We start from the raw sequence: 23,167 nt of genomic DNA, 5'->3' as shown, positions 1-23,167 counted from the left end.
GTACTTTTCTTCCATGATGAGACTCACACAAGTATATGCCACTCCAGTGGCACTGACAGTATTCAACAGATAACTGGTAAAAATTAATGTGGGAGGAAGGAAAGCCTCACTATTCCCAAGGTCTGAAAACAGAAGGTGCCCAAATGTCTTAACATTCTGTACATCTAAGCTGGGTACTGGTAGATGACACCCACAACATATCACAACTCACAGAGCTACAAAGAATCAACTTTATTGAACATTCAGGGTCAGTTTCTCTTCTTGCTCTTGCCTGTGACCTTGGCTGGTGTGAGGACTGGAGCTGCTGCCTGGTACAGGGTGGAGGAGATCTTGTTGATGTAGTACAGACCAATCATGGAGAAGATGAAGCTAAATGGTGAAGACAGAAAGGTCATGGCACCAGTGGGCATCTGCCAGCCTGGTGCCTCCTAGGGAAGACACTAGCATCAAGGAAAGAATCCAAGTTCAAGTTTAGGAAAACGGGGAAGGACAAAGGAGGGAGAACAGAGAGAGAGGTAGGTGTGGAAGGAAAAACTCTGGCACCATCACAGTAGGATCCAATGCCAAAGAACGGAATGCTACACCCCTTACCCAGCTGTCAAGAACATACCAGGTGGTGACACAGACTCGGTGGATGAGGCCAGATGCAAAGAGAGCCAACAGGAGGCACAGGAGAACTAGGGAGGCAAGAAGAACAAGGAGGGCAACGGTCAGAATGGAAATACTAGGCATCTGCACATGGAGTCCAGGAGAAATCCGGGGCTCTCTGAATCCTAGGGAACCTGCTTAGAAGGGTAAGCGTGACTACAGCAGGAGGATTCTGATTACCTTAATGATACCCAGAACATGGAGGTAGGAGGTTGAGTGTGGTGGCTTGCACCTGGAATCCCAGCACTTCGGGAGGCTGAGGTGGGCAGATCACTTGAGCCCAGGAGTTTGAGACCAGCCTGAACAACAAAGTGAGACCCATCTCTTAAAAAAAAAAAATTGAATTAAAAAAAATTTAGCCAGGCATGGTAGTACAGTGGTACACATGCCTGTAGTCCCAGCTATTCAGGAGGCTGAAGTTGGAGGAACCCTTGAGCCAGGAAGTTCAAAGCTGCAGTGAACTGTGATCGCACCACTGCACTCCAGCCTGGGCAACAGAGTGAGACCCCGTCTCCAAAAAAAAAAAAAAAAAAAAAAGAACATGGATGTAGATGTATGCTTTTTTTTACCAGCTCTGCCCCAAATCTCACATAACTTCCCTACCCTGGCTTTCCTCCCATAAAAGGGAAAAGGAAAGGTGATGGACAACAGAGTCTGAAGGGCAAGGTGTGTTCCCATTTGGGGAACCCAGTTAAACCCTTTCCAAAAGAAGCCAGACAATGAGAGTCAATTCATTAAGCTGGGTGACCAGTGGTGGAAGTTGAAGGCCTTGCTCCCTGGACACAGGTTGGAGGGCAGAGTGCTTGGATCCACTTCTTCATGGGGGCAGGAAAGGATTTTAGGTTACCTGGAATATGATGGGAGAGAAGGTGAGAGGACAAAAGCAAAGACAAGCAGGACCCCACCTGCCCAGGTGGACAGGGCAGAGAAGGCAAAGTGGGCCAAGAACTTTGCCCCACCACAATGGCATCTTTTCTTTTTTTTTTTTTTTTTTTTTTATTTTTGAGGCAGAATCTCACTCTGTCGCCCAGGCTGGAGTGCAGTGGTGCAGTTTCAGCTCACTGCAGCCTTGATCTCCTGGGCTCAAGCAATCATCCCACCTCAGCTTCCCGAGTACCTGGGACTATAGGTGCGTACCACCATGCCCAGCTAATTTTTGTATTTTTTTGGAGAGACAGTGTCTCTCTATGTTGCCCAAGCTGGTCTTGAATTCCTGGGCCCAAGCTATCTGCCAGCCTACACCTCCCAAAGTGCTAGGATTACAGGCGTGTGCCATCCCACCCAGCCAATGGTTTCTTTCAGAAGCAACTGAAAAGCCAGGCACAGTGGCTCACCCCTGTAATCCCAGCACTCTGGGAGGCCAAGACGGGTGGATCACTTAAGGTCAGGAGTTCAAGACCAGCCTAACCAACATGGTGAAATCCTATCTCTACCAAAAATACAAAAATTAGCCAGTTATGGTGGCGCACGCTGTAATCCCAGCTACTCGGGAGGCTGAGGCAAGAGAATCGCTTGAACCTGGGAGGCAGAGGCTCCAGTGAGCTGGGTTCACACCACTGTACTCCAGCATGGGCGACAGAGCGAGACTCCATCTCAAAAAAAAAAAAAAGAAGCAAGTGAAGGTAATACATATGGAAACAAAATCTAACAGAGAGAAGTCCCGGGGCTACTGGATGGAAAGAACTCTGAAGCCTGCAAAAGGGCTATGCGGAGAAAGCAAGTCCTAGAGGGGGGCAAAGAAATGAGGGCAGCCAGGCACAGTGGCTCACACCTGTAATTCCAGCACTCTGGGAGGCTGAAATAGGAGGATCACTTGAGCCCAGGAGTTCGAGACCAGCCTGGGCAATGTGGTGAAACCCCATCTCTACAAAAACTTAAAACAGTAGCTGGGTGTGGTGGCACTCACTGGTAGTCCCAGCTACTGGTAAGACTGAGGAGGGAAGATTGCTTGAGACCAGGTCAAGGCTTCAGTGAGCCATGATCACATCCCTGCACTCCAGCCTAGGCGACAGAGTAAAGCCTTGTCTCAAAAAAAAAAAAAAAAAAAAGAGAAAAGATTAAGGGCAACCATGATAGATCTTTGTTTTACCACATGAGGGTTTTACATGAGATTGCATCTGCTGTGAATTTCTGAGCACGTGGCATTCCTTAAGTAATCTGGCCTTGACACTTAATTTGCTTTATAAACTTAATTCTCCATAAATAACTGAATCATCAATTCTTGATTACATGAGCAATTGAACAAGAATTATTCCAAACAGGAAATAATCTAACAGTTATTCTGATTTGGTCAGGATTCCTGCTGCCATAGATATTTGGTGCCTCTAGTATTTAGGCTCTTCACAATTCCCTCAAATAAGTAGAATTCTCTAATATTGAGTTAATTTCACATCAGAACTCCATAGTGAACTTGGTCCTGCTGCTTCTTCTGGTGGGAACAAGGACCGCCTCCCAGCGAATAGATGCAAAACATCAGCCCAAATTTGCCTGTTCCCCTCAAGCCTTCCCTGGGAGCTGGCCAGAAGGTACCAAAGTTTCTTGCTTTCAAAGGCCTTCTCTTCCAGCTCCAACTCCAGGAGCTATACAAGGTGCAGAATCGAAAAGCGTCATCTGTCTTCAGACAGCTTCAGTAAATATATTTCTCCTTAACAACCTTTCACCTAAGCATCTGGAAACTCAATATCATGTTTCAGGAGGTTAAAGAGGAGAAAGTTCAAATACTCAAGCTCCAATATTCACTTACTCTCAGGGAAGATCTTTGCTTGGAATCCTTTGCCAAAGACAAGATTCTCCAGATTATTGAAGGCCTGGTTGAGGGAGTTAAGGAGTAGGGTGTGCAACGGGGACAGAGCTGTGTGGGGAAGGGGAAGGGCACATGCCTACGTGGCCCGCCCCCTCCAACTGCAGGGAGGATACAGTGAGCGAGAACACGAAGAGACCCGAACCAAGCAGGCCGCCCTGGATGGTGAGCCACTCGGTGGAGGCCAGCTGACGGCTGTACATCTGCATCCCAGCAAAGAGCAGCAGGGACAGGAGGGAGGAGAGCGCCAGCGAGGTGCCTGTACCCACCACTGGAGGGGATGGGAGAAGGGACGGAGAGTCAGGCTCCGCCCTCCCTCCGGCAAGCTATGGGCAGATCAGCCGGTCCGGAAGCTCGGTGGGCCGACCCCCTCCAAGAACTCCCGGGACTGCAGCCACACGCCCCAACTCCCCACACCGCGCGGCAACCCCTACGTATTCCCCAGCCCCGGACACCCCGAACCCTCCCGTCCGGTGGAAATGCCCGCTCCCGGTGGAACCCAGGACACGTCAGCTCTGTCGGGAGAGGACGAGGAAAGCTTGTCCACCCAAACCCTGACCCCCTCTAGGACTTCCTGGGGACCCCACCGGTCCTGTTACCCATCATGCCCCGCCCGTGAGTCCAACCGGCGCCTCTGGCCAAGAAAGGCGAGCGGAACCGGGTGCGGTTAGCTATGCGCATGCGTCAGCGCTTACCGCGGACTTGCTACTCCCCGTGTTCTCCTCTTTCTTCCTCTCAGTGCCTGGACGCAGCGCCCTCTTGCGACAGGGAGGAAATAATGCGTCGAGGGGGCATCCTCGGCCACCGCCCTGGTCCTCAGGCTTTCCTCGTACCTGGTGCGTCTGCTGCCACTCTGTACAAGCTGCACTTATCTCTTTAAGTCATTGGGCCCATGCCTGTGGCATCTATCCCATCTCTGTCTTCTTTGCCATTTCTTTCATCTCTAGTGCACGTTCCTCAAACCTCCCTGCCCCATGCCTCAACATCTCCCAACCTAAAATTTAGTGCTCCCAACCAGGAACCCATTTTCCTCCGAAACTAATCCCCCGCTTTATATGAGTAAAATTAGGAGCCAATGAAAAATGAGAATGTAAGAAATGGCTCCCCCGTCAAATACCTTTCCATATTCCCCAACCCCCCGACCGGCTTTCGAGAACCACGTGGGGAGAACTATTTCCCACCCCCTACCCCGACGGGCGCTGTTCGAGGCTGGTCCCGGGAGCATGCGCAGTGACACCTCAACCCCCAGCCCTCCTCACACCCCCACTGGGCTCCTGCATTAAGCCCGGGGTTCGCAGCCGCAGCCGGGATCGGGCACCCAGGGGCGGGCGGGCACGGTAGGGCCATGGCAGAGGGTGAGGATATGCAGACCTTCACTTCCATCATGGACGCACTGGTCCGCATCAGTGTGAGTTAAGGTGGGGTCGAGGGAAGGGGAGGGGGCGTATAGGGTTCTGGGGCAAGCTGGGACCTGGAACAGGTGGGGATCCAGGAAGATGCTGGGATGCAGACAGGGGGCTAGCGATGGCAGAAACGGCTGGGAGGGTCGGGATGCAGGTATGAGAGGGTAATCCCGGGAGCAGCCCGGAGGTGAGTGCCGTGAAGGCGTCGGTGTGCTGGAGCGTGAGGAGGAGCTAGGAGCAGCCCAGACGCAGCGGGTGGGCTGGGGTGGCCTCCAGCAGTGCACTGGGGCTGGGGCTTCAGGGGAAAGGCCCTGTTATGAGAAGAGGGACGTGTGAGCTTGGATATTTTCCAAGAAAACTGAGGACAGGTGGGGGATGATGTAGGAGCCGCCCCACAGTGCAGTTCCCAATTTGGACCCCTCCCCAAGACCCCACCCCACGCACCCCCACTCAGGGCTGCTTCCGAGCCTGCGGTTGTCATGGCAACCCGTGCCTGGCTCTCCCAGGGGCGGTGCCAACCGTGTTCCCCCCCACCACTTCCTCCCCCCCTCCTTGTTCCTCCCTCCTTTGTGTCAGCTGCGCCCCTGACCGGGATGGCTGCGAAGAGAGGGACCAAGGTGAGGTGTGGGGGTGGGGCATAGCCTGAGGACCCCCACTCTCGCCACCAAGAGGGGGAGGGGACTTCCGGTGGGGAGGGGGCGAGTAGGCGGGGCTCTTGATTCCCCCGCTAGTTCGGAGAAGGGGGGGCCGCTGACCGGGTTGCGCTGCGGGAGAGGGCGGGATGGCCTGATTGGGGCGAAGGGGAATGGGTTGGTAAGACCGATGGGGAAGTGAAGGATGGGGAATGGAGGTTGGAGTGGCCGCAGGCCGGAGCTGCGGCAGGAGGACGTATGGAGTGAGCAGGATGGAGTGCCAACCTCGCCTGGCTATCGGGAGGAATCACGGCATGGGGGTGCTGCTAGAGAAGGGAGTGGGGGTCTGCATGGAGCTGCAGAATGGGCGGTGTCCTTGAGAAAAATGCCAGGGGCAAGCTGCCCAGAGATGGGGGATGGAGGCAGGTGAGGGGGCTGCCAGCTGGGGCTACTGCAGCTGGAGAAATGGGGATTGGGCTTGAGGCTGGAGCAGGCACAATCTCCAACCGTCCCTCCTCTGGGCCTTTAGCTCTGCAGCGGGGAAAGAGAAGCAAGGGACAGAGGTCTGGGAAGGTCTGTGAACCAGCCCAAGGCAGGTGCTCTGGAAAAGCTGCAGATAGCTTGTCTTGCTCCTTCCTCAGACCCCCAGGGTATCCAAGGGCAGCCAAGGGGCTGCTGAGGTATGCCTAAGTGTCCAAGCGCTGACCTAGCCTCCTGGTCCCTCCACAGACCAGCATGAAGAACATGGAGAAGGAACTGCTGTGCCCAGTGTGTCAAGAGATGTACAAGCAGCCACTGGTGCTGCCCTGTACCCACAACGTGTGCCAGGCCTGTGCCCGAGAGGTCTTGGGCCAGCAGGGCTACATAGGACATGGTGGGGACCCCAGCTCCGAGCCCACCTCTCCTGCCTCCACCCCTTCCACCCGCAGCCCCCGCCTCTCCCGCAGAACTCTCCCCAAGCCAGACCGCCTGGACCGGCTGCTTAAGTCAGGTGGGACTGGGGCCTGTAGGGTGGGGATGGGAACGCTGAGCTATTCATCAGGAAGATGGAAGAAGTCCATCACTGGTCAGAGGCATCTGTCTGTCTTTCTGGGGGGTGGAGATACTGCTTACGCAGGCTCTAATGAGAGCTGAGCTCTGGCACAATGAAAATCTAATTTAATTAAACAGGCTTCCCCACACCCAGCCAGCTGTAACTCTCATGTCCTCTACCTCCCTGGTTCACCCACAGGCTTTGGGACATACCCTGGGAGGAAACGAGGTGCTTTGCACCCCCAAGTGATCATGTTCCCGTGCCCAGCCTGCCAAGGTGATGTGGAGCTTGGGGAGCGGGGTCTGGCAGGGCTTTTCCGGAACCTGACCCTGGAGCGTGTGGTGGAGCGGTACCGCCAGAGTGTGAGTGTGGGAGGTGCCATCCTGTGCCAGTTGTGCAAGCCCCCACCACTAGAGGCCACCAAGGGCTGCACAGAGTGCCGCGCCACCTTCTGCAATGAGTGCTTCAAGCTCTTCCACCCCTGGGGCACCCAGAAGGCCCAGCATGAGCCCACCCTGCCTACCCTCTCCTTCCGACCCAAGGTGAGCCAGCCCTTCCAAGGCCTGGGGAGGGAGGGACATGCTGCTGCAGGTGGGTGGGGGTGCCTGGCATTGTGGGTTTCCAAAAGGAAGTGGGAAGGGTTTTCCAATGCTAAGCACCTATCTCTGTAATCTGTAACAAAGTCACTGGACAAATCATTCAACAACTTTGGGCCTCCATCTCATTTACATCCCTGTAGGGGGATGGTAGTATCTGCCCTGCAATGTCCATACCTAAAGGGTTGCTGAGAAGATGGTGTGAGATAATGTTTGTTCACTAAAAAGTGTTACCTGCACACTAAAAAGGTCTGTGTGCATTCACTCACTGAACAAATATTTATTGAGCACCTATGTGCATGGTGCTATTCTAGGTGTTGGAGATACAGCAGTAAACAAGATGGACAAGGTTAATTATTAACTACCAGGCAAAGATTAATTGGCATCATTATTACTGTTATTACCATATATCCCAATGAGAGAGATGAAGGGAGGTGCAATGCTGGTGAAATGGGCACCGCCCGGAAACTGCAGGAAAGGCTCTCTTTGATGCCAGTATGTACCACCAGGTGGCACTGTGGAGCACCACCAGCGGATGTCTCCACTCCCATCTTGCCAGTGGAGGAGGGCACCAAACTGCTGTAGTGGTAGCATAGCACCCTTACCCACACCATTGTCTGACCATCACATTGTTCTTTGTGTCCCTAGGGCCTTATGTGCCCAGACCACAAGGAAGAGGTGACCCACTACTGCAAGACATGCCAACGCCTGGTATGTCAACTCTGCCGGGTGCGGCGCACCCACAGCGGGCACAAGATCACACCAGTGCTCAGTGCCTACCAGGCCCTCAAGGTAAGGACCCCCCTTATCCAACCCTAGTGCTAACTCACAGTCTTACCCTCTTGCACCTCCTCCCAACTGCTGGCTTCTGCAGAGCTGGGCTTGATGCCCACCTCTTTCTTCCCCCTCAGGACAAGCTGACAAAGAGCCTGACATACATCCTGGGAAACCAGGACACGGTACAGACCCAGATCTGTGAGCTGGAGGAGGCCGTGAGGCACACCGAGGTGAGGGAGGGCACAGAGGTAGGCCCTGGGCCCTGCCTGGGAGTAGGGGCAGGAAGGGGGTGTGGGTGATCATGACCCAATCACCTTGTTGCTAGCTCAGGAAGCCCGTGAGGTGTCCAGGTTCTGGTTAAACCAGGTTTGCAGGAACACCAGTGCCCCAGGCCAGGCTGTACCTGGGCTGCAGGAGGGGGCAGGGTGGCTATAGCTCAGGAGAGTGCTCAAAAAACCCCATGCATAGCTCAAAAAACCCCACTCGTAGCTCAGATGCTCTCAGGCTCAGGTGCCTACCGAGGATGGCACGCATTCCCAGTGCTAGAGTGAGGTGATGACTGATACCTTCTGCCAGGTTGCTTGAGCTGGCTGACATGGGGATGGACAACTAAGGATGGCATAGATGCCAGTGGACATTAATTAGTGCAGTCCAAGTGGACATTAGGGTAGCCATGGCCTCATTCATTTTGATGAGTCACTAAGGGGCAGGGATTATGATGTGGGGTTCCAGGAAGGTTGGCACAAATGACCAGGAGTTGAGTCCATCTAGAGGTGCCTTTGCAGCCATGAGCCCAGGCCCTGTAGGAATGGGTGAGTAGGATTTCCCCAGATCCCTTGTGACCTTAGCCATGCTGTGGCATCCAAGGAGGCCAGCACAAGTGCTGCCTCCAAAAAGAAGATAGTAAGTCACGCATCCTTTGGGTGTTGCTCCCTGGGCAGGTGAGTGGTCAGCAGGCCAAGGAGGAGGTGTCGCAGCTGGTGCGGGGGCTGGGAGCTGTGCTGGAGGAGAAGCGGGCATCACTGCTTCAGGCCATTGAAGAATGCCAGCAGGAGCGGCTGGCCCGTCTCAGCGCCCAGATCCAGGAGCACCGGAGCCTGCTGGATGGCTCAGGTCTGGTGGGCTATGCCCAGGAAGTACTTAAGGAAACAGACCAGCCTTGCTTTGTGCAAGCCGCCAAGCAGCTGCACAACAGGTACTCAGGGGCATGGGCTCCTAGGGGGGCAGGGACATCATGGATGTGACCAACATCTAGGACAATGTCTACAGTACTGCCAGGTGGAGAACTGGCATTCTAAGGATTCTCATGAGGCCAAACTGATACTAGCTCCCAAAGCAGTTCCCAAGGCTCTAGGGGCAAGCAAGACAGAATTGAGGGGAAGGGAGACTGCCCACATGGCAGTGCCTGACCCTTTCTTGCCCCCATCCCAGGATTGCCCGAGCCACTGAAGCCCTCCAGACATTCCGGCCAGCTGCCAGCTCCTCCTTCCGCCATTGCCAGCTCGACGTGGGACGTGAGATGAAGCTGCTGACAGAGCTTAACTTCCTGCGAGGTAAGGAGATGGCCAGGCCCCATGCCCAACCAGAGCCTTCTTCCCTTCCTCCCCAGCAGCGGGCCCGGGGGGCAGTGCCTACCGGGGACCTCCCCGGCCTCCTGCCCGGCCTGGCCAGCCATTCCTCCCACCCAGCCCACCCTGCCACACCGTCCTACCGCGCTCAGCGCTGCTTCTCCCTCTCTTTGTTTGTAGGCTGTGGCCACCGCGGACTCTGCTCCGGAGCACCCCAGGCAAGTCAGCGGCCCTGCCCCGGGGGCCCTGCCCGCCGCCGGGCCCCCTTCCCACCCCGCTGCTCCCACGCATCTCAGCCAACCACTCATTGCTTCCTTCTCTTTCCTGCCTTGCCCCGACCTTGTGGTCCTCCCATGGACCAATGCCCTGTCTCTCTTCTGCCTTCTTCAGGCGCTTGCGTAATCCTGGCCCTTCTGACCTTTTGTCCTTGTGACCCTTGCCCTCTGGCCTTGCACTTCCTTTCCCTTGACCTCCAACCCCTGCCCTCAGCTTTTGCTGTCCCTCTGTTGTCCCCACTTTCCACCTTGCTGCCTCCTAAATCTCTCTTCTGAGCCTGGTCCCCTTCCTTCCTGCTCGGCGCCCTCTTGCCTGTGGGCTCCAGTGGCCTTTGCCTGCCCCTCCCTGGGGCTCCTCTTAATTCATAGAATATCTGAGCTGCAAGGGCCCCCAGAACTTACCTGATCTGATACCCTCATTTGACAGGGGAGGAAACTGAGGCCCAGAAAGGGGAAGTGACTTATTCCAGGCCAGAGTGAGGTAGCAGCAGCCCAGAACTAGCACACAGGTGTCCTGACCCCCAGCCCAGCGCTTTCCTGCCTCGTTCTCTCTTGGGCCCTGCCCTGCCCCTCCTGTGCCCAGTTCCCAGATGAGCCCTTCCCCAGCTCCCTCTCACCCACACTCACCCCCCCGGCTCCCGCTGCTTTCCCTTTTCCTGCCTGCCCCTGCCCTCCATGCCAGGCCAGTGGCCAGGCCCTGACTGACCCCCGCTGTCTCTTCCAACAGTGCCTGAGGCCCCCGTCATTGACACCCAGCGCACCTTTGCCTATGATCAGATCTTCCTGTGCTGGCGGCTGCCCCCCCATTCACCACCTGCCTGGCACTATACCGTTGAGTTCCGGCGCACGGATGTGCCTGCTCAGCCAGGCCCCACCCGCTGGCAGCGGCGGGAGGAGGTGAGGGGCACCAGTGCCCTGCTTGAGAACCCCGACACGGGCTCTGTGTATGTGCTGCGTGTCCGCGGCTGCAACAAGGCTGGCTACGGCGAATACAGTGAAGATGTGCACCTGCACACGCCCCCAGCACCTGGTGAGTGAGCAGGCACAGGTGGTCGTGCAAAGGGCATGGGGTATGCCAGGGCCTAGGCCCTGACGGTTGGTTCCGGTGGCCGCTAGAGAGGCCATATAACATAGTAGGTCTCACACACACTAGCTCTGGAGCTAGACTGCTTGGGTTCAAATCCCAGCTCTGCCTCTTGCCAACTGTGTGGGTGGCTTCTGGCAAGTTTTTACCCTCTCTGAACTTCAGAGTCCTTTTCTGTAGGGATAACGATAATACTAGCCAGGTGCAGCGGCTCATGCCTGTAATCCTAGCACTTTGGGAGGCCAAGGAGGGAGGATTGCTTGAGGCCAGGAGTTCAAGACCAACCTGGCCAACACAGCGAGACCCGATCTCTAAAAAAATAAATAGGCCAGGCGAGGTAGCTCATGCCTGTAATCCCAGCACTTTGGGAGGCCGAGGCGGGCGGATCACAAGGTCAAGAGTTTGAGACCAGCCTGGCCAACATGGTGAAACCCCGTCTCTACTAGGAATACAAAACTTAGCCAGGCGTGGTGTTGCGTGCCTACAATTCCAGCTACTCGGGAGGCTGAGGTAGGAGAATCGCTTGAACCTGGGAGGCGGAGGTTGCAGTGAGCTGAGATCGCGCCACTGGACTCCAGCCTGGACAACAGAGCAAGACTCCGACGTCTCGGAAAAATAAATAAATAAATAAATAAATAAAGGCCAGGCAAGGTGGCTCACACCTGTAATCCCAGCACTTTGGGAGGCCAAGGTGGGTGGATCCCCTGAGGCTGGGAGTTTGAGACCAGCCTGACCAACATGGAGAAACCCCATCTCTACTAAAAATACAACATTAGCCGGGTGTGGTGGCGCATGCCTGTAATCCCAGCTACTTGGGAGGCTGAAGCAGGAGAATTGCTTGAACCCAGGAGGCGGAGGTTGCGGTGAGCCGAGATCGCGCCATTGCACTTCAGCCTGAGCAACAAGAGTGAAACTCTGTCTCAATAAATAAGTAAATAAAATACGTAAAAAATAAATTATTTTTGGCTGGGCACAGTGGCTCACGCCTGTAATCCCAGCACTTTGGGAGGCCGAGGTGGATGGATCATGAGGTCAGGCGTTCAAGACCAGCCGGGCCAACATAGTGAAACCCCGTCTCTACTAAAAATAAAAATGAAAATAATTAGCTGGGTGTGGTTGCAGGCGCCTGTAATCTCAGCTACTTGGAAGGCTGAGGCAGGAGAATGGCTTGAACCTGGGAGGCAGGGGTTGCAGTGAGCCAAGATTGTGCCACTGCACTCCAGCTTGGGGAACAGTGTGAGACTCCGTCTCAAAAACATATATATATTTTTAAAAAATGATAATGCTTACCTCATAGGGTTGCAAGAATTCAACTGGTTTGAGACGATCAATGGGAGTCTGAGTACAGTGTCCGGCTCATGGTTAGGGCTCAAGAATGTTACTAAAGTGACTAGAAAATAGTTCGGACTCCAGGGGGTGGGCATAAGAGGGAAGCCTTGCCACCCAAATAGGGGCTGGGTATAAGGGCCAGGTGTGAACCCACAGTATGGGCTGGAAGGCACAGATTGATGGTGATGGGAATGTCACCAGGTGGAACAGAATAGTGGGAACTGTCCATGGGGCTGGCCACAAGTAAGGGGTTCGAGGAAGCCCCATGAGTCAGCCAGGTCCGGAGCACTGACTTCTGTGCCCACTGTCATCACAAAAACTCTCTGGGGTCCCACGCCCATTTGGAATGCCCCCTTCTTTTTTCCTCGTGCCCCCCATTCCAGTTTCCCATGTCCTGTTCTGAACCCCCTGCCTGTTCCTGGTGACTGAACCCCCTTGCAACGCGTTCCCTGTTCTGCAGTCTCACAGCCCCCAGTGCCAGTGTTTGTCCCTGAAGTTCTTGCTCCATCTCAACCCTCTCCCTCCTTCCAGTCCTGCACTTCTTCCTCGATAGCCGCTGGGGCGCAAGCCGAGAGCGGCTGGCTATCAGCAAGGACCAGCGAGCAGTACGGAGTGTTCCAGGGCTGCCCCTGCTGCTGGCTGCTGACCGGCTGCTGACCGGCTGCCACCTGAGTGTGGATGTGGTCCTGGGCGACGTGGCTGTGACCCAGGGCCGCAGCTACTGGGCCTGCGCCGTAGACCCAGCCTCCTACTTGGTCAAGGTGGGCGTCGGGCTGGAGAGCAAGCTTCAAGAAAGTTTCCAGGGTGCCCCCGATGTGATCAGCCCCAGGTCAGACCCCTCTGGAAGGGATGGGGTGTGGGGGTCCTGGTGGGAGTGAGGGGCACAGAAGGGGTGGCAAGTGGAGCACAGACTTGCTAGGGTGGGGCTGGGAGGGGATTAGGAGGAAGTAGTAGGAGCCTGGAAGCCAGGCTGGGAGGCCTGTGTCCAGGAGACGCATGGGCTCAGCAAAAGGGCTTTTGAGGACTGATTTTCAGAGCATGTCGTGTGGTCAGGGAAAGGGATGATAGAAGAGGGAGCCATCTCTGCTTCCTTCCAACCATCTGTCACTCTGGATCAACACACCATCTCTCCAAGCATCTGTGTCCTTTCTTCCTAACACTCCATTTCCAACATACCTTCTCCATAAAACCTTTGCTCTCCAAGACCTCCTTCACCCGTATCTTAAAATTCTTCCCTTAGCCAGATGCGGCGGCTCACGCCTGTAATCCCAGCACTTTGGGAGGCTGAGGCAGGCAAATCACTGGAGGTCGAGAGTTCGAGACCAGCTTGACCAACATGGAGTGACCCCATCTCTACTAAAAATACAAAAAAAATAGCTGGGCGTGGTAGCGCATGCCTGTAACCCCGGCTACTCGTGAGGCTGAGGCAGGAGAATCACTTGAACCCGGGAGGTGGAGGTTGCGGTGAGCCAAGATTGTGTCATTGCACTGCAGCCTGGGCGACAAAAGCAAAACTCCTTCTCAAAAAAAAAAAAAAAATTCTTCGCTTAAACATCCCACCTCCATAACCCTCCTCTCCCCAACTCCCTATTTTTTTTTTTTTTTTGAAATGGAGTCTCGCTCTGTCGCTCAGGCTGGAGTCTAGCGGCGCGATCTCCGCTCACTGCAAGCTCCGCCTCCCGGGTTCACACCATTCTCCTGCCTCAGCCTCCCGAGTAGCTGGGACTACAGGCACCCGCCACCACGCCCAGCTAATTTTTTGTATTTTTAGTAGAGACGGGCTTTCACCGTGTTAGCCAGGATGGTCTCAATCTCCTGACCTCGTGATCCGCCCACCTTGGCCTCCCAAAGTGCTGGGATTACAGGCGTGAGCCACTGTGCCTGGCCCCAACTCCCTATTTAACACCCTCCCACTAATGCTTTGCATCCTAAGCCTTCTCCCCAGCACTCTATCCCCCAACACCTTATTTCTTCAAAATGCTTTCTCCCCAACACAAACCCCTCCTAAACCCCATTGTCCCCAACCCCGCATACCTCTAACACCCTTCATTTGTGACACCAATCCACCCTCATCTCTCTCCCGACACCCACCTTCCCAACATCCTTTCTCTTCTTAGTCACTAATCTCGGATTCTTCCAATGTCCTCTAATCCTCAGAACCATCTCCCCAGCATGATTTCCCCAAGACCATTTTTCTCAATGCCTTTCCGTGGGCTATACCAATGCCATGTCTTTCCTGTCCGCCTGCCCCTCTCTTGCCAATGTGCTTTCCTCTCAGTGCTCTCTTTCCACCAAACCCAAACCCCTGACCCTATACTCTAACCCCTGCCTCTTCAGCGTTTTCTTCTCAACACCCAAAATCCATCCCTTCAACCTCTTGCTCCTTAACATTCCATCCTTCCAGCGTCTCCCTCTGGTACCTCATCCGTCACTCCATCCCTCAACAATCTCGTCCCCAACACCCGCTTCTGCAGGTACGACCCGGACAGCGGGCACGACAGCGGTGCCGAGGATGCCACAGTGGAGGCGTCGCCACCCTTCGCTTTCCTAACCATTGGCATGGGCAAGATCCTGCTGGGGTCGGGGGCAAGCTCAAACGCAGGGCTGACAGGGAGGGATGGCCCCACAGCCGGCTGCACAGTGCCCCTGCCACCCCGCCTGGGCATCTGCCTGGACTATGAGCGGGGCCGGGTTTCCTTCCTGGATGCTGTTTCCTTCCGTGGGCTCTTGGAGTGCCCCCTGGACTGCTCAGGGCCTGTGTGCCCTGCCTTTTGCTTCATCGGGGGTGGCGCAGTACAGCTCCAGGAGCCAGTGGGCACTAAGCCTGAGAGGAAAGTCACCATTGGGGGCTTCGCCAAGCTGGACTGAGCCTTCCAGGCCCCTCATGCAGACCTGGGGTCCTCCTGGGCCCTGGCCCCCAAACCTCTTGGCGCCCGGTTGTTACCCCCTGGCAGCTTCTCCCCCAAACTCTCCTACCATGTGGCCCTGCTCCTTCTCCCGTGTCTTGTCTTCCCACAGTTTTCTCTTGACCCAGGGGCTCTCTTCTGCCCACCTCTCTGGATGGCCCCCGTTCTCTCCATTGCTTGTTAGCCAGGCCCCCACCCCCACTGAGTCTGCCCTATGACCTGCCTTTGGCATGTTACCCAAGCCATGGAGAGAGCCCCTTCTCCATCCCTGTCCTGTGCCCCCCAGGCTGATTGGGAGGGAGGGCACCTGGAACACTGGGCATAATCTCCAGCTCTGCCCTTGCCCTGCCAAGCTCCCTGCCCTGTTGATGCTGAACTACAGCCTTGGGACAGGCAGGCTTTGGGGCTGGACGCTGTCCAGGCATTCCTGGTGAGGGGAAGGGGACCCTGTCATCCTGCTTTATTTATTTGGGTCCCAACACCCCGCAGCCGCATGCCCCTTATGTCCCTCTTCTCCCTCTTGCATGCTTTACCTGTCCCGCACCCATGCCAATGTGCCAAGTCTCCCTTGGGGACCCAGCTGAGTCTGGGTGTTCCCATTGGGTTGGGCCAGGCAAGGCCTCTGGTGCCCGCTGCCGTCCCCCTGCAGTGGGCTCTGCTAGGCCTGTGCTGAGCAACAGGTGTTATTGTCAAGGTTTATAAACAATAAACTGTGATGCCAGGCACATCTCTGCCTTCCCTGAGCGCAATCATTCCTGTTAGTTTCTGTGCTGGGTGTGGTAGGCGGGAGGGAGCAGCGTGCTAGGCTCTGGTTCTAGGCAGGAGCAACCAATGGATCTGGTGCCTGAGAGAGGAAGGCCCCAGGCCAGGTGCTCTAAGCCTCCTGCCACACGTGTCCTGGCCCGGCCTGAGCCCATCACAGCTGCCAGGGGACATAGCTCTCTGGCTGCTGGTGGCAGGCCCCAATCAGGGCTTCCAGGCCTGCAGCACCAGGCCCTGGGGGAATGCGGTTGAGGGGACAGGCAACGTGCCTGGGCCCAAAGGGGTCAGGGAACCAGAACCACTTCCCCATTCCCAGGGTGTTGTGGAGCCCACCCCAGGGGCAGCAGGCTGGTGGGGCAGCCGGGGTCAGGGAGGGGGCTGGGCCTGGTGCCAGCGCCCGGATCTGACCCAGCCTCTGCTTATCTCAACCCTGTTGACTCTGGGCTGTTATCACTGCCCAAGGATTTACTTCACACCCGGACAGCTAAGAATAGAGCCACCTGGGGGGCACCATGCCAGGAGGCAAGGAGGGCGTGGGCCAGGCGAGGAGAGGGGAGAGCCACTGGCACACAGAGCTCAGTCACGGAGCCCAGTCACGCTAGCCCTCCAAAGCCCGCCTGGGTTTCGTTTCCTCCTTCCTCTTGTGCTGCCAGGGTTAGCCAGAGGTGGCTCCTCAGGCCACCCCTACTCCCCAATGTCACCTCCTCCTCACATCTCCTGCTTCTCAAACAAACTCGCTCCTTACTGCCTCCTGGCCTCCCTGTCTCCTCCCCCAGCCCCCTCACACACATTCTGACCGCCCTGCTGCCCACGGGTCACAGATGAAAGATCAGAAGTTGGCGCAGTGGGAGACCACGTTTTATTCAGTCCAGTTCAGGTTCCCCGCTATCTCAGGGCTCTCTGGGCCAGTCCTCCTGGGAGCCCCCACCACAACACTTCCCAGGCATGAGCCCTCAGGGGCCCACATGAGCTTCCACACGCTGAGAAGTGTCCGAGAAATTGGTGGGGCCTCTGAAGGAGGCTGTGAGCAGCCCACCTGAACTCCCAGCTCACCAGCCCAAACAGGGTGCAGGGGCTCTGGCCCTGAAGAACCTGAGTGGAGTGGAATGGCACTGGCTGGCCACTCAGCTCAGCGGGCGACATGCCCCTACAAGTTGGCAGAAGTGGCTGCCACTGCTGGGTTTGTGTAAGAGAGGCTGCTGCCACCATTACCTGCAGAAACCTGGGTGAAAGGAAAAGAGATCCAGGGTGAGGAGCAGAAGGTACCTCCTAGAGCCCCTGGATGCCACCCCAGGCTGGGGTAATCAGTCCAGAGTCCTGGCCAGCTCTCAAAGGGTTAATTCAGAGAGAGCACCTGCCACCCCACCAGCCAGGTGACTGTAAACAGGGCTGCCCTCCTCCCTCTGCTCTCCTTCACTCCCTCTCCTTGGCTCTAATCAGCCCCCTTGTCCCTCCATTCTCTGCTGTTCCAGCCTAAGGAGGGGTGTGTGTGTGTGTGTGTGTGTGTGTGTGTGTGTGTGTGTGTGTGTGTGTGTGTGTTGGGGGCGGGGTGTATCTGTGTCTTTGTAAAGCCGAGAGGGAGGTCTCCAGGAGGAGGAAAATAGGAGCAAGAAAACTAAACTCTCTCCTCCCCCACCTGGAGTGGTTTTCCAGCCTCAGGTGGCTGCAGTAATTATTTACTAGGTCCCATAGAGAAAGACCAGGAGAGGAAGGAGGGAGCGTTCCTTGCTTCCTTGAAGCTCCCAAGAACCCCACTGGCACCCACGCTCACCTGGTCTGCTGACACTTCTTCTTCTACCTGGGAAACCTCCCCCTATGCCAGCCTTTCTCGGTCTACCCTCCATTCCTAGGAGATGATTAGGGGCACAGAGGCTCACCCCTGGGACTCCTCAGGAAGGGCTCCCCTGGGCATAGTGCTCCACCCATTTTGCCTCTGGGTGCAAAAAAGCAAAACAAAACAAAACTGCCACGGTGGCACCAGTTCAGCCAGCGCCAGCCAGCATGAATGTGGACGGCCAATGATCTTTTAGGAATTCTGGCAGTGGGGCCACTCCCTCTTGAGGGCCCCTTTCTTCCATAGTCTCCTCCCAGGCCTGTCCCCCAAAACTCCTCTGACCTCTGCCCCCCATCCTTGCCAGGCCCTCCCCTGCTCACTTCACGCCACTTCTCACCTCTTCCAAGCTCTTTGGGTTTTCCAAGTACCCCCTTCAGAATCCTTGCCCAGCCAAACCCTCTGCTTCCCCTGGCCTGTGGGGCCCAATCTCACCTTCTCATAGGGGCTACGATCGGTACTGCTAGGGGGCACATAGCGCCCATGGGTGTGGTAGGTGGGGTACTCGCTCATAGGATGGTAGGTATCCCGGGCTGGAAAGATGTCCAGCTGCCCGTAGTTCTTTCGGCGGCACTGACAGACAGCCTGGGGAGATAGGAGGTTATGGCAGGCCATGGAGTGCCTTCTACCGGGGGGCTCTGTCAGGGCCAGGGACTGCACTCACCAAGGCAATGAGATAGACAATGGCCAGCGCAACCAGAACACAGACCAGCACCAGCAGCGCGATGCCCCAGCCTGGCACCCCAGCCCCAGACTGGGCAGAGAAAGGAAATGGCACATCACTCACTAAAAGGAAAAGCAGTGGTCAGGGCAGTCTCCCAGAGGAGGCGCCCCTCCCGCTGCCAGCACTAAGGAAAGAGCGGGGACCCAGACACTGGAAGGAGAGGGGCCCCGGCATGGTGCTGGGCTGCAGCCAGGGAAGTAGCCTCACCGCTGACGTCTGAGATCGTCAGGTTATATCGAGAGGCTGCTTCCGTTTTATACTGATTGAACTGTGTCTCCACGTCGTGGACATTGATGGTACCTTCTCGGAACGCCAGAGTCAATTGTACCACCACAGATCCTGGCCTGGTCACAGGGAAATGGGCACTTCAGCCACGGGTCCTAGCTCTGGCTCAGCACTCTTCCCCCAACCTTAAGTGCACCAGTCCTTCCCTACGGTCATGACCACCACCCACCCTCCAACCACCACACTGAGTCCACACCCAGAACTGTACCTGAACTTAATATTGGAGAGGCCCAGAAAACCCCCTTGTTTATAAATCTGCAAAAACTGGGGTGAGAGGGAAAGGACTCAGGCTTGATGCAAAGGGTGTGGACAGTTCTGATGGCTGCTTCCGGGGAGCATGGGGAAGGAAAGGCCGATACTCACCATTTCAGAAATGTCTCTCTGCAGCTCTTGGTAGTAGTCGGTGCTGGGATCTTCCAGAGAGGAATTAAACCGGAGGTTTGAAATGTGAAAAGACAGGAAAAAGAAAGAGACCCCAGTAGACAACTGGGGAGAAGTGCTGTGATTGGAGGAGGTGAGAGGAGGTACCGTGCTATGGTGAGTGCTACTGGCATCAGTCTTGGTGCTATGGCTGGCAAGGGTGGTAGGAGTATCAGAGTGGTGGCTGGGAATTGAGAATGGAGTGCTCTTGCTGGCTGGGGTTGTGGTAGCCCTGGCAGAGGTGCCGTTGTGCACCAGAGTAGAAGCTGAGCCTGATGCAGAGCCTGATGCCGAGGTGACATTGTGGACTGGAGGGGCGGTGGAGCCCAAGGCGGGCCTGGTGTCCGGGGCCGAGGTGACACCGTGGGCTGGGGGGGCGGTGGAGCCCGGGGCCGGCCTGGTGTCCGGGGCCGAGGTGACACCGTGGGCTGGGGGGGCGGTGGAGCCCGGGGCCGGCCTGGTGTCCGGGGCCGAGGTGACACCGTGGGCTGGGGGGGCGGTGGAGCCCGGGGCCGGCCTGGTGTCCGGGGCCGAGGTGACACCGTGGGCTGGGGGGGCGGTGGAGCCCGGGGCCGGCCTGGTGTCCGGGGCCGAGGTGACACCGTGGGCTGGGGGGGCGGTGGAGCCCGGGGCCCGCCTGGTGTCCGGGGCCGAGGTGACACCGTGGGCTGGGGGGGCGGTGGAGCCCGGGGCCGGCCTGGTGTCCGGGGCCGAGGTGACACCGTGGGCTGGGGGGGCGGTGGAGCCCGGGGCCGGCCTGGTGTCCGGGGCCGAGGTGACATCGTGGGCTGGGGGGGCGGTGGAGCCTGGGGCCGGCCTGGTGTCCGGGGCCGAGGTGACACCGTGGGCTGGGGGGGCGGTGGAGCCCGGGGCCGGCCTGGTGTCCGGGGCCGAGGTGACATCGTGGGCTGGGGGGGCGGTGGAGCCTGGGGCCGGCTTGTTGTCCAGGGCTGAGGTGACATCGTGGGCTGGCGGGGTGGTGGAGCCCAGGGCTGGCCTGGTGACTGGGACCGAGGTGACATCCTGTCCCCAGGTGGCAGCTGAACCTGAAGCTGGTTCCGTGGCCGGGGCCAGAGTGACATCCTGTCCCTGAGTGGTGGAGGAGCCTGAACCGGGGCTGTGGCTGGAGAGTACGCTGCTGGTCATACTCACAGCATTCTTCTCAGTAGAGCTGGGCACTGAACTTCTTTGGGTAGCCGAAGTCTCCTTTTCTCCACCTGGGGCAGAGCTTGCATGACCAGAACCTGTAACAACTGTTGCGGGTTTAGGGGCTGTGGTAGCTGTAAGAAGTTAAAGTCATAGGGTTGGGTCTTTATGAAGGAAAAATAAGAGCAAGAAGAAAATATAAGCTCTGGCCACCAGAGAAATAATACCAGGAGGACTGGGGAGTGGGCAGCCTCAGTAACCCCTGGGTTGGCCGCCTCCTTCCCTGCAGCAGCCTCCTTCTCTCTGCCCATAGGCCTTGGCTCATGGCCCCTGCATTTCTTCCCCTCTTAAGCCTTCCCTCTCCCTACTCTCTTCCCCCTAGACTTCTCTACAGGACATTTGCTTGCCCCTGGTACCCACTCTCAGGGTTGGGGGCAACTCTTCTCAGCCTCTCCTTAGCCTCTCCCTCCTTCTGGCACAGACAGGGCAGCCTCTGTATGCAATTCTTACCTTAACTTCATGGTGCCATCTGCCAGGGAGCAAAACCCACAGAAAGACCAAGAAGACCACCTAAGCAGGGCAGCCCACTCCCCACCTCGTGCCCCTCACCTGTAAGCACTGTGAGGAGCAGCAGCAGGAAGAAAGGAGACTGGACGCCCGGTGTCATGGTGGTGGTGAAATGGGTGGGGAGGGGGCAGAACAGACTCAGGCAGGCGCTGGCTGCTTGAGAGGTGGAGCGGGCACAGGCGCCTACTGCTTTATACCGGTCCCCCCACTCCCCGCCCGCCCGCCCTAGGCACAGCCGGAGCAGGTGACAGGTGACAAAACCCCGCCCCCTCCCCTACCTCCTACCTCTTCCTCCTCCTCCCCAACCATTCCTGGGTAGGGTACAAGGGCTCTAATCGCTCAACCCCCTGACTACCCGTTTGTTCCCCAGCTGGCCTCCCCCTTTCACCAACCACTCCCTGGCTCCGGGGGGAGGGGGGAGGGGCAGTCTGGAACCTGGGGCCCCTGGGCTCTAGTTTTAGCCTCAGGGCAACAACTAACGTGGGGATGGGGAACAAAGCCAGCTAGGTCGAGGTCCTGTACAGCAAGGCCGGGAAGCCCACTCCTAGGTCTCCCACTCCACTTCCCCGCCCTCCCCGGGTCCACTGAAGCAGAGCAGGGCCGAGAAATAAGAGGGCTGGATAATGAGTGGACTAGGTGCTAGTTTTGGGCTCCCTCCCCCCACCACTTCCCGGAATAGCCCCACCCTTCTAACCGCTCCCTGTCCCGTTCCACACGCAGTTCTACCCTGAAACCCACAGTCCCCGCCCCAGCCGGACTTTCCAGCAGCCTGGGTTCCCTCCTTGGAGAAAGCCAAGGAGGAAGTGGGGGAAGAAATTTCCACTTAAGGGAGTAAACCTGGGCTCCGATGAACCCTAGGGTCCTTCCTTGCCACTCTCCACCACTGGCCAGGAGCTCCTCCCGCCCTCTAGTGGTCACCGGGAGCCTTGCGGGGCTGGGCCGCGCAGGCTGAGGGGCCGCTCGGACCGGGCGGAGAGGAGTAAGGGCAGCGCTGCCTAAGTGAGGCAGCGAGAGCCCGCGAGAGGGAAGCAGGGCCCGGGAGAGAAGGGTCACTGCCGTGGCCAGGGAGGGAGGAACGCACAGCATGGTGGACGGCTGGGAGCTTTAGGAGGGGGCACTCCGGGACGCGTGGTGGTGGCGTCTGGAGGAAATGGAGCTAAGCGGGTGGGGTCCTGAGGTATGTGGAAGGGGCACCGAGGTATGTGGGAGAGGACGTTGGAACGTGGGCGGGGGAGTTGGACACGTTCTGTGTGGGCCGTTATGTACTTAAGAGGCAGATCGGGCGTGGCGCGGTGGCTCACGCCCGTAATCCCAGCACTTTGGAAGGCCGAGGCGAGTGGATCACAAGGTCAGGAGTTCAAGACCAGCCTGGCCAAGATGGTGAAACCTCGTCTCTACTAAAAACTACAAAAATTAGCCGAGCGTGGTGGCGGGCGCTGTAACCCCAGCTACTCAGGAGGCTGAGGCAGGAGAATCGCTTGAGCCCGGGAGGCGGAGGTTGCAGTGAGCCGAGATCGCGCCATTGCACTCCAGCCTGGGCGACAGAGCAAGACTCCGTCTCAAAACAAAAAAAGGGGGGGGGGGCAGAGAGTAGGTGGGGTGACAGAATGGGATTTACGGACACAGAACTATCCTTTGGGGAGCAGAGTGGTATTGGGGACAGGTAGGCACGTAGCGGGGGGCAAAAGCACACGTGAGGTGCGTAATGCGCGACAGCCAAGAGGTGTGCGGCAGCAGTGCACGAGGGGAGGAAGCTATCCTAGGCCGCGGCAGCACGTGGAACTTGGGTCCCGCAGTCGCAGGCTGCGGTCTAGGCCGACGGAAGCAGTTCCGCCTGTATTCAGAAAACAGTTCTCAGCCCCAAAGACACAGGTTGGAAAGAACACTTTAAAAACACTTCGGCGAGGCACGGGATTGGAGCGCATCAGATCAGCAGGCGAGAGACCACCGCTCTCGCCGGCGCGCCGCGCGGCGCCCGAGGCGCAGCTTTGTGCGCGGCGAGACCCTGGGGCAGGCGCTGGGCGGGGTGGGGACATCTGACGTCAGCGCGCCCGGGAGCGCGGGCCGGGGAGGCGGGGAGCCCCCCCACTCGCAGGCCGGAGAAAACACGAGTAGCTAGGTGGGCGGCCCCAAACCTCAACTCCCGGCATTGCCAAGCAACAGCCATTCAATTCGGTTGCTGGGACACGCGTCACCATGGCGACGGCTCCGCGCCGCGCAGTCTGAGTACTTAAAGAGCAAGCGCGCGCAACGCCCGGGCGTCTGAAAGCGGCCTTCCGGGACTCCGCAAACTCCCGTTCTCCCTCCCCCCTCCCCCTTGCCATTCCCTTTGCCTTCCGGGCGCCAAGTCTCTCTGGCCTCCAAGGTGAACCCAACTCCCC

General features: G+C 57.3%; 3 protein-coding genes across 24 annotated transcripts; 1 reads left to right on the top strand and 2 right to left on the bottom strand.

Moving 5' to 3' along the window:
• Nucleotides 1–216: 216 nt before the first annotated feature.
• On the bottom strand, nt 217–9,763 carry KRTCAP2 (keratinocyte associated protein 2). Of its 2 annotated transcripts, none has more exons than XM_034936835.1 (5): nt 9,601–9,763; nt 3,565–3,719; nt 3,392–3,455; nt 611–677; nt 217–369 (listed from the first exon to the last, which is right to left on the bottom strand). In XM_034936835.1, exons 1-5 carry the CDS (start codon nt 9,746–9,748, stop codon nt 249–251), a joined length of 555 nt encoding a protein of 184 aa, XP_034792726.1. In that variant the 5' UTR covers nt 9,749–9,763; the 3' UTR covers nt 217–248. The 2 variants fall into 2 exon arrangements, with proteins under 2 accessions (XP_034792726.1, XP_003817116.1); XM_003817068.5 differs by lacking the exon at nt 9,601–9,763 and adding an exon at nt 4,048–4,161.
• TRIM46 (tripartite motif containing 46) lies at nt 4,643–15,776 on the top strand. Of its 7 annotated transcripts, none has more exons than XM_055100867.2 (11): nt 4,684–4,856; nt 6,013–6,102; nt 6,213–6,474; nt 6,715–7,058; nt 7,761–7,904; nt 8,024–8,119; nt 8,831–9,084; nt 9,321–9,442; nt 10,460–10,762; nt 12,677–12,974; nt 14,620–15,776. In XM_055100867.2, exons 1-11 carry the CDS (start codon nt 4,794–4,796, stop codon nt 15,011–15,013), a joined length of 2,370 nt encoding a protein of 789 aa, XP_054956842.1. In that variant the 5' UTR covers nt 4,684–4,793; the 3' UTR covers nt 15,014–15,776. The 7 variants fall into 7 exon arrangements, with proteins under 7 accessions (XP_003817111.1, XP_057156141.2, XP_054956840.1 ...); XM_008970238.4 differs by lacking the exon at nt 6,013–6,102 and adding an exon at nt 5,428–5,468 and having other exon boundaries at nt 4,758–4,856; XM_003817063.5 differs by lacking the exon at nt 6,013–6,102 and having other exon boundaries at nt 4,643–4,856.
• An 873-nt stretch (nt 15,777–16,649) lies between these two features.
• Nucleotides 16,650–23,094, bottom strand: MUC1 (mucin 1, cell surface associated). Of its 15 annotated transcripts, none has more exons than XM_055100817.3 (8): nt 20,829–23,094; nt 20,226–20,326; nt 19,017–19,139; nt 18,862–18,917; nt 18,576–18,712; nt 18,309–18,430; nt 18,080–18,229; nt 16,650–17,035 (listed from the first exon to the last, which is right to left on the bottom strand). In XM_055100817.3, the coding sequence occupies exons 1-8, from the start codon at nt 20,884–20,886 to the stop codon at nt 16,961–16,963; spliced, it is 822 nt and encodes a 273-aa protein (XP_054956792.2). In that variant the 5' UTR covers nt 20,887–23,094; the 3' UTR covers nt 16,650–16,960. The 15 variants fall into 15 exon arrangements, with proteins under 15 accessions (XP_054956792.2, XP_063460869.1, XP_054956793.2 ...); XM_063604799.1 differs by having other exon boundaries at nt 20,226–20,353; nt 20,829–21,008; XM_055100818.3 differs by having other exon boundaries at nt 20,226–20,317; nt 20,829–21,007.
• Nucleotides 23,095–23,167: the final 73 nt, after the last annotated feature.

The sequence above is a fragment of the Pan paniscus genome, chromosome 1 (assembly GCF_029289425.2).
Source record: "Pan paniscus chromosome 1, NHGRI_mPanPan1-v2.0_pri, whole genome shotgun sequence".
Classification (NCBI taxonomy): domain Eukaryota; kingdom Metazoa; phylum Chordata; class Mammalia; order Primates; family Hominidae; genus Pan; species Pan paniscus.
The sequence above is the reverse complement of the archived record's forward strand: the minus strand, read 5'-3'. Positions and strand labels throughout refer to the sequence as shown.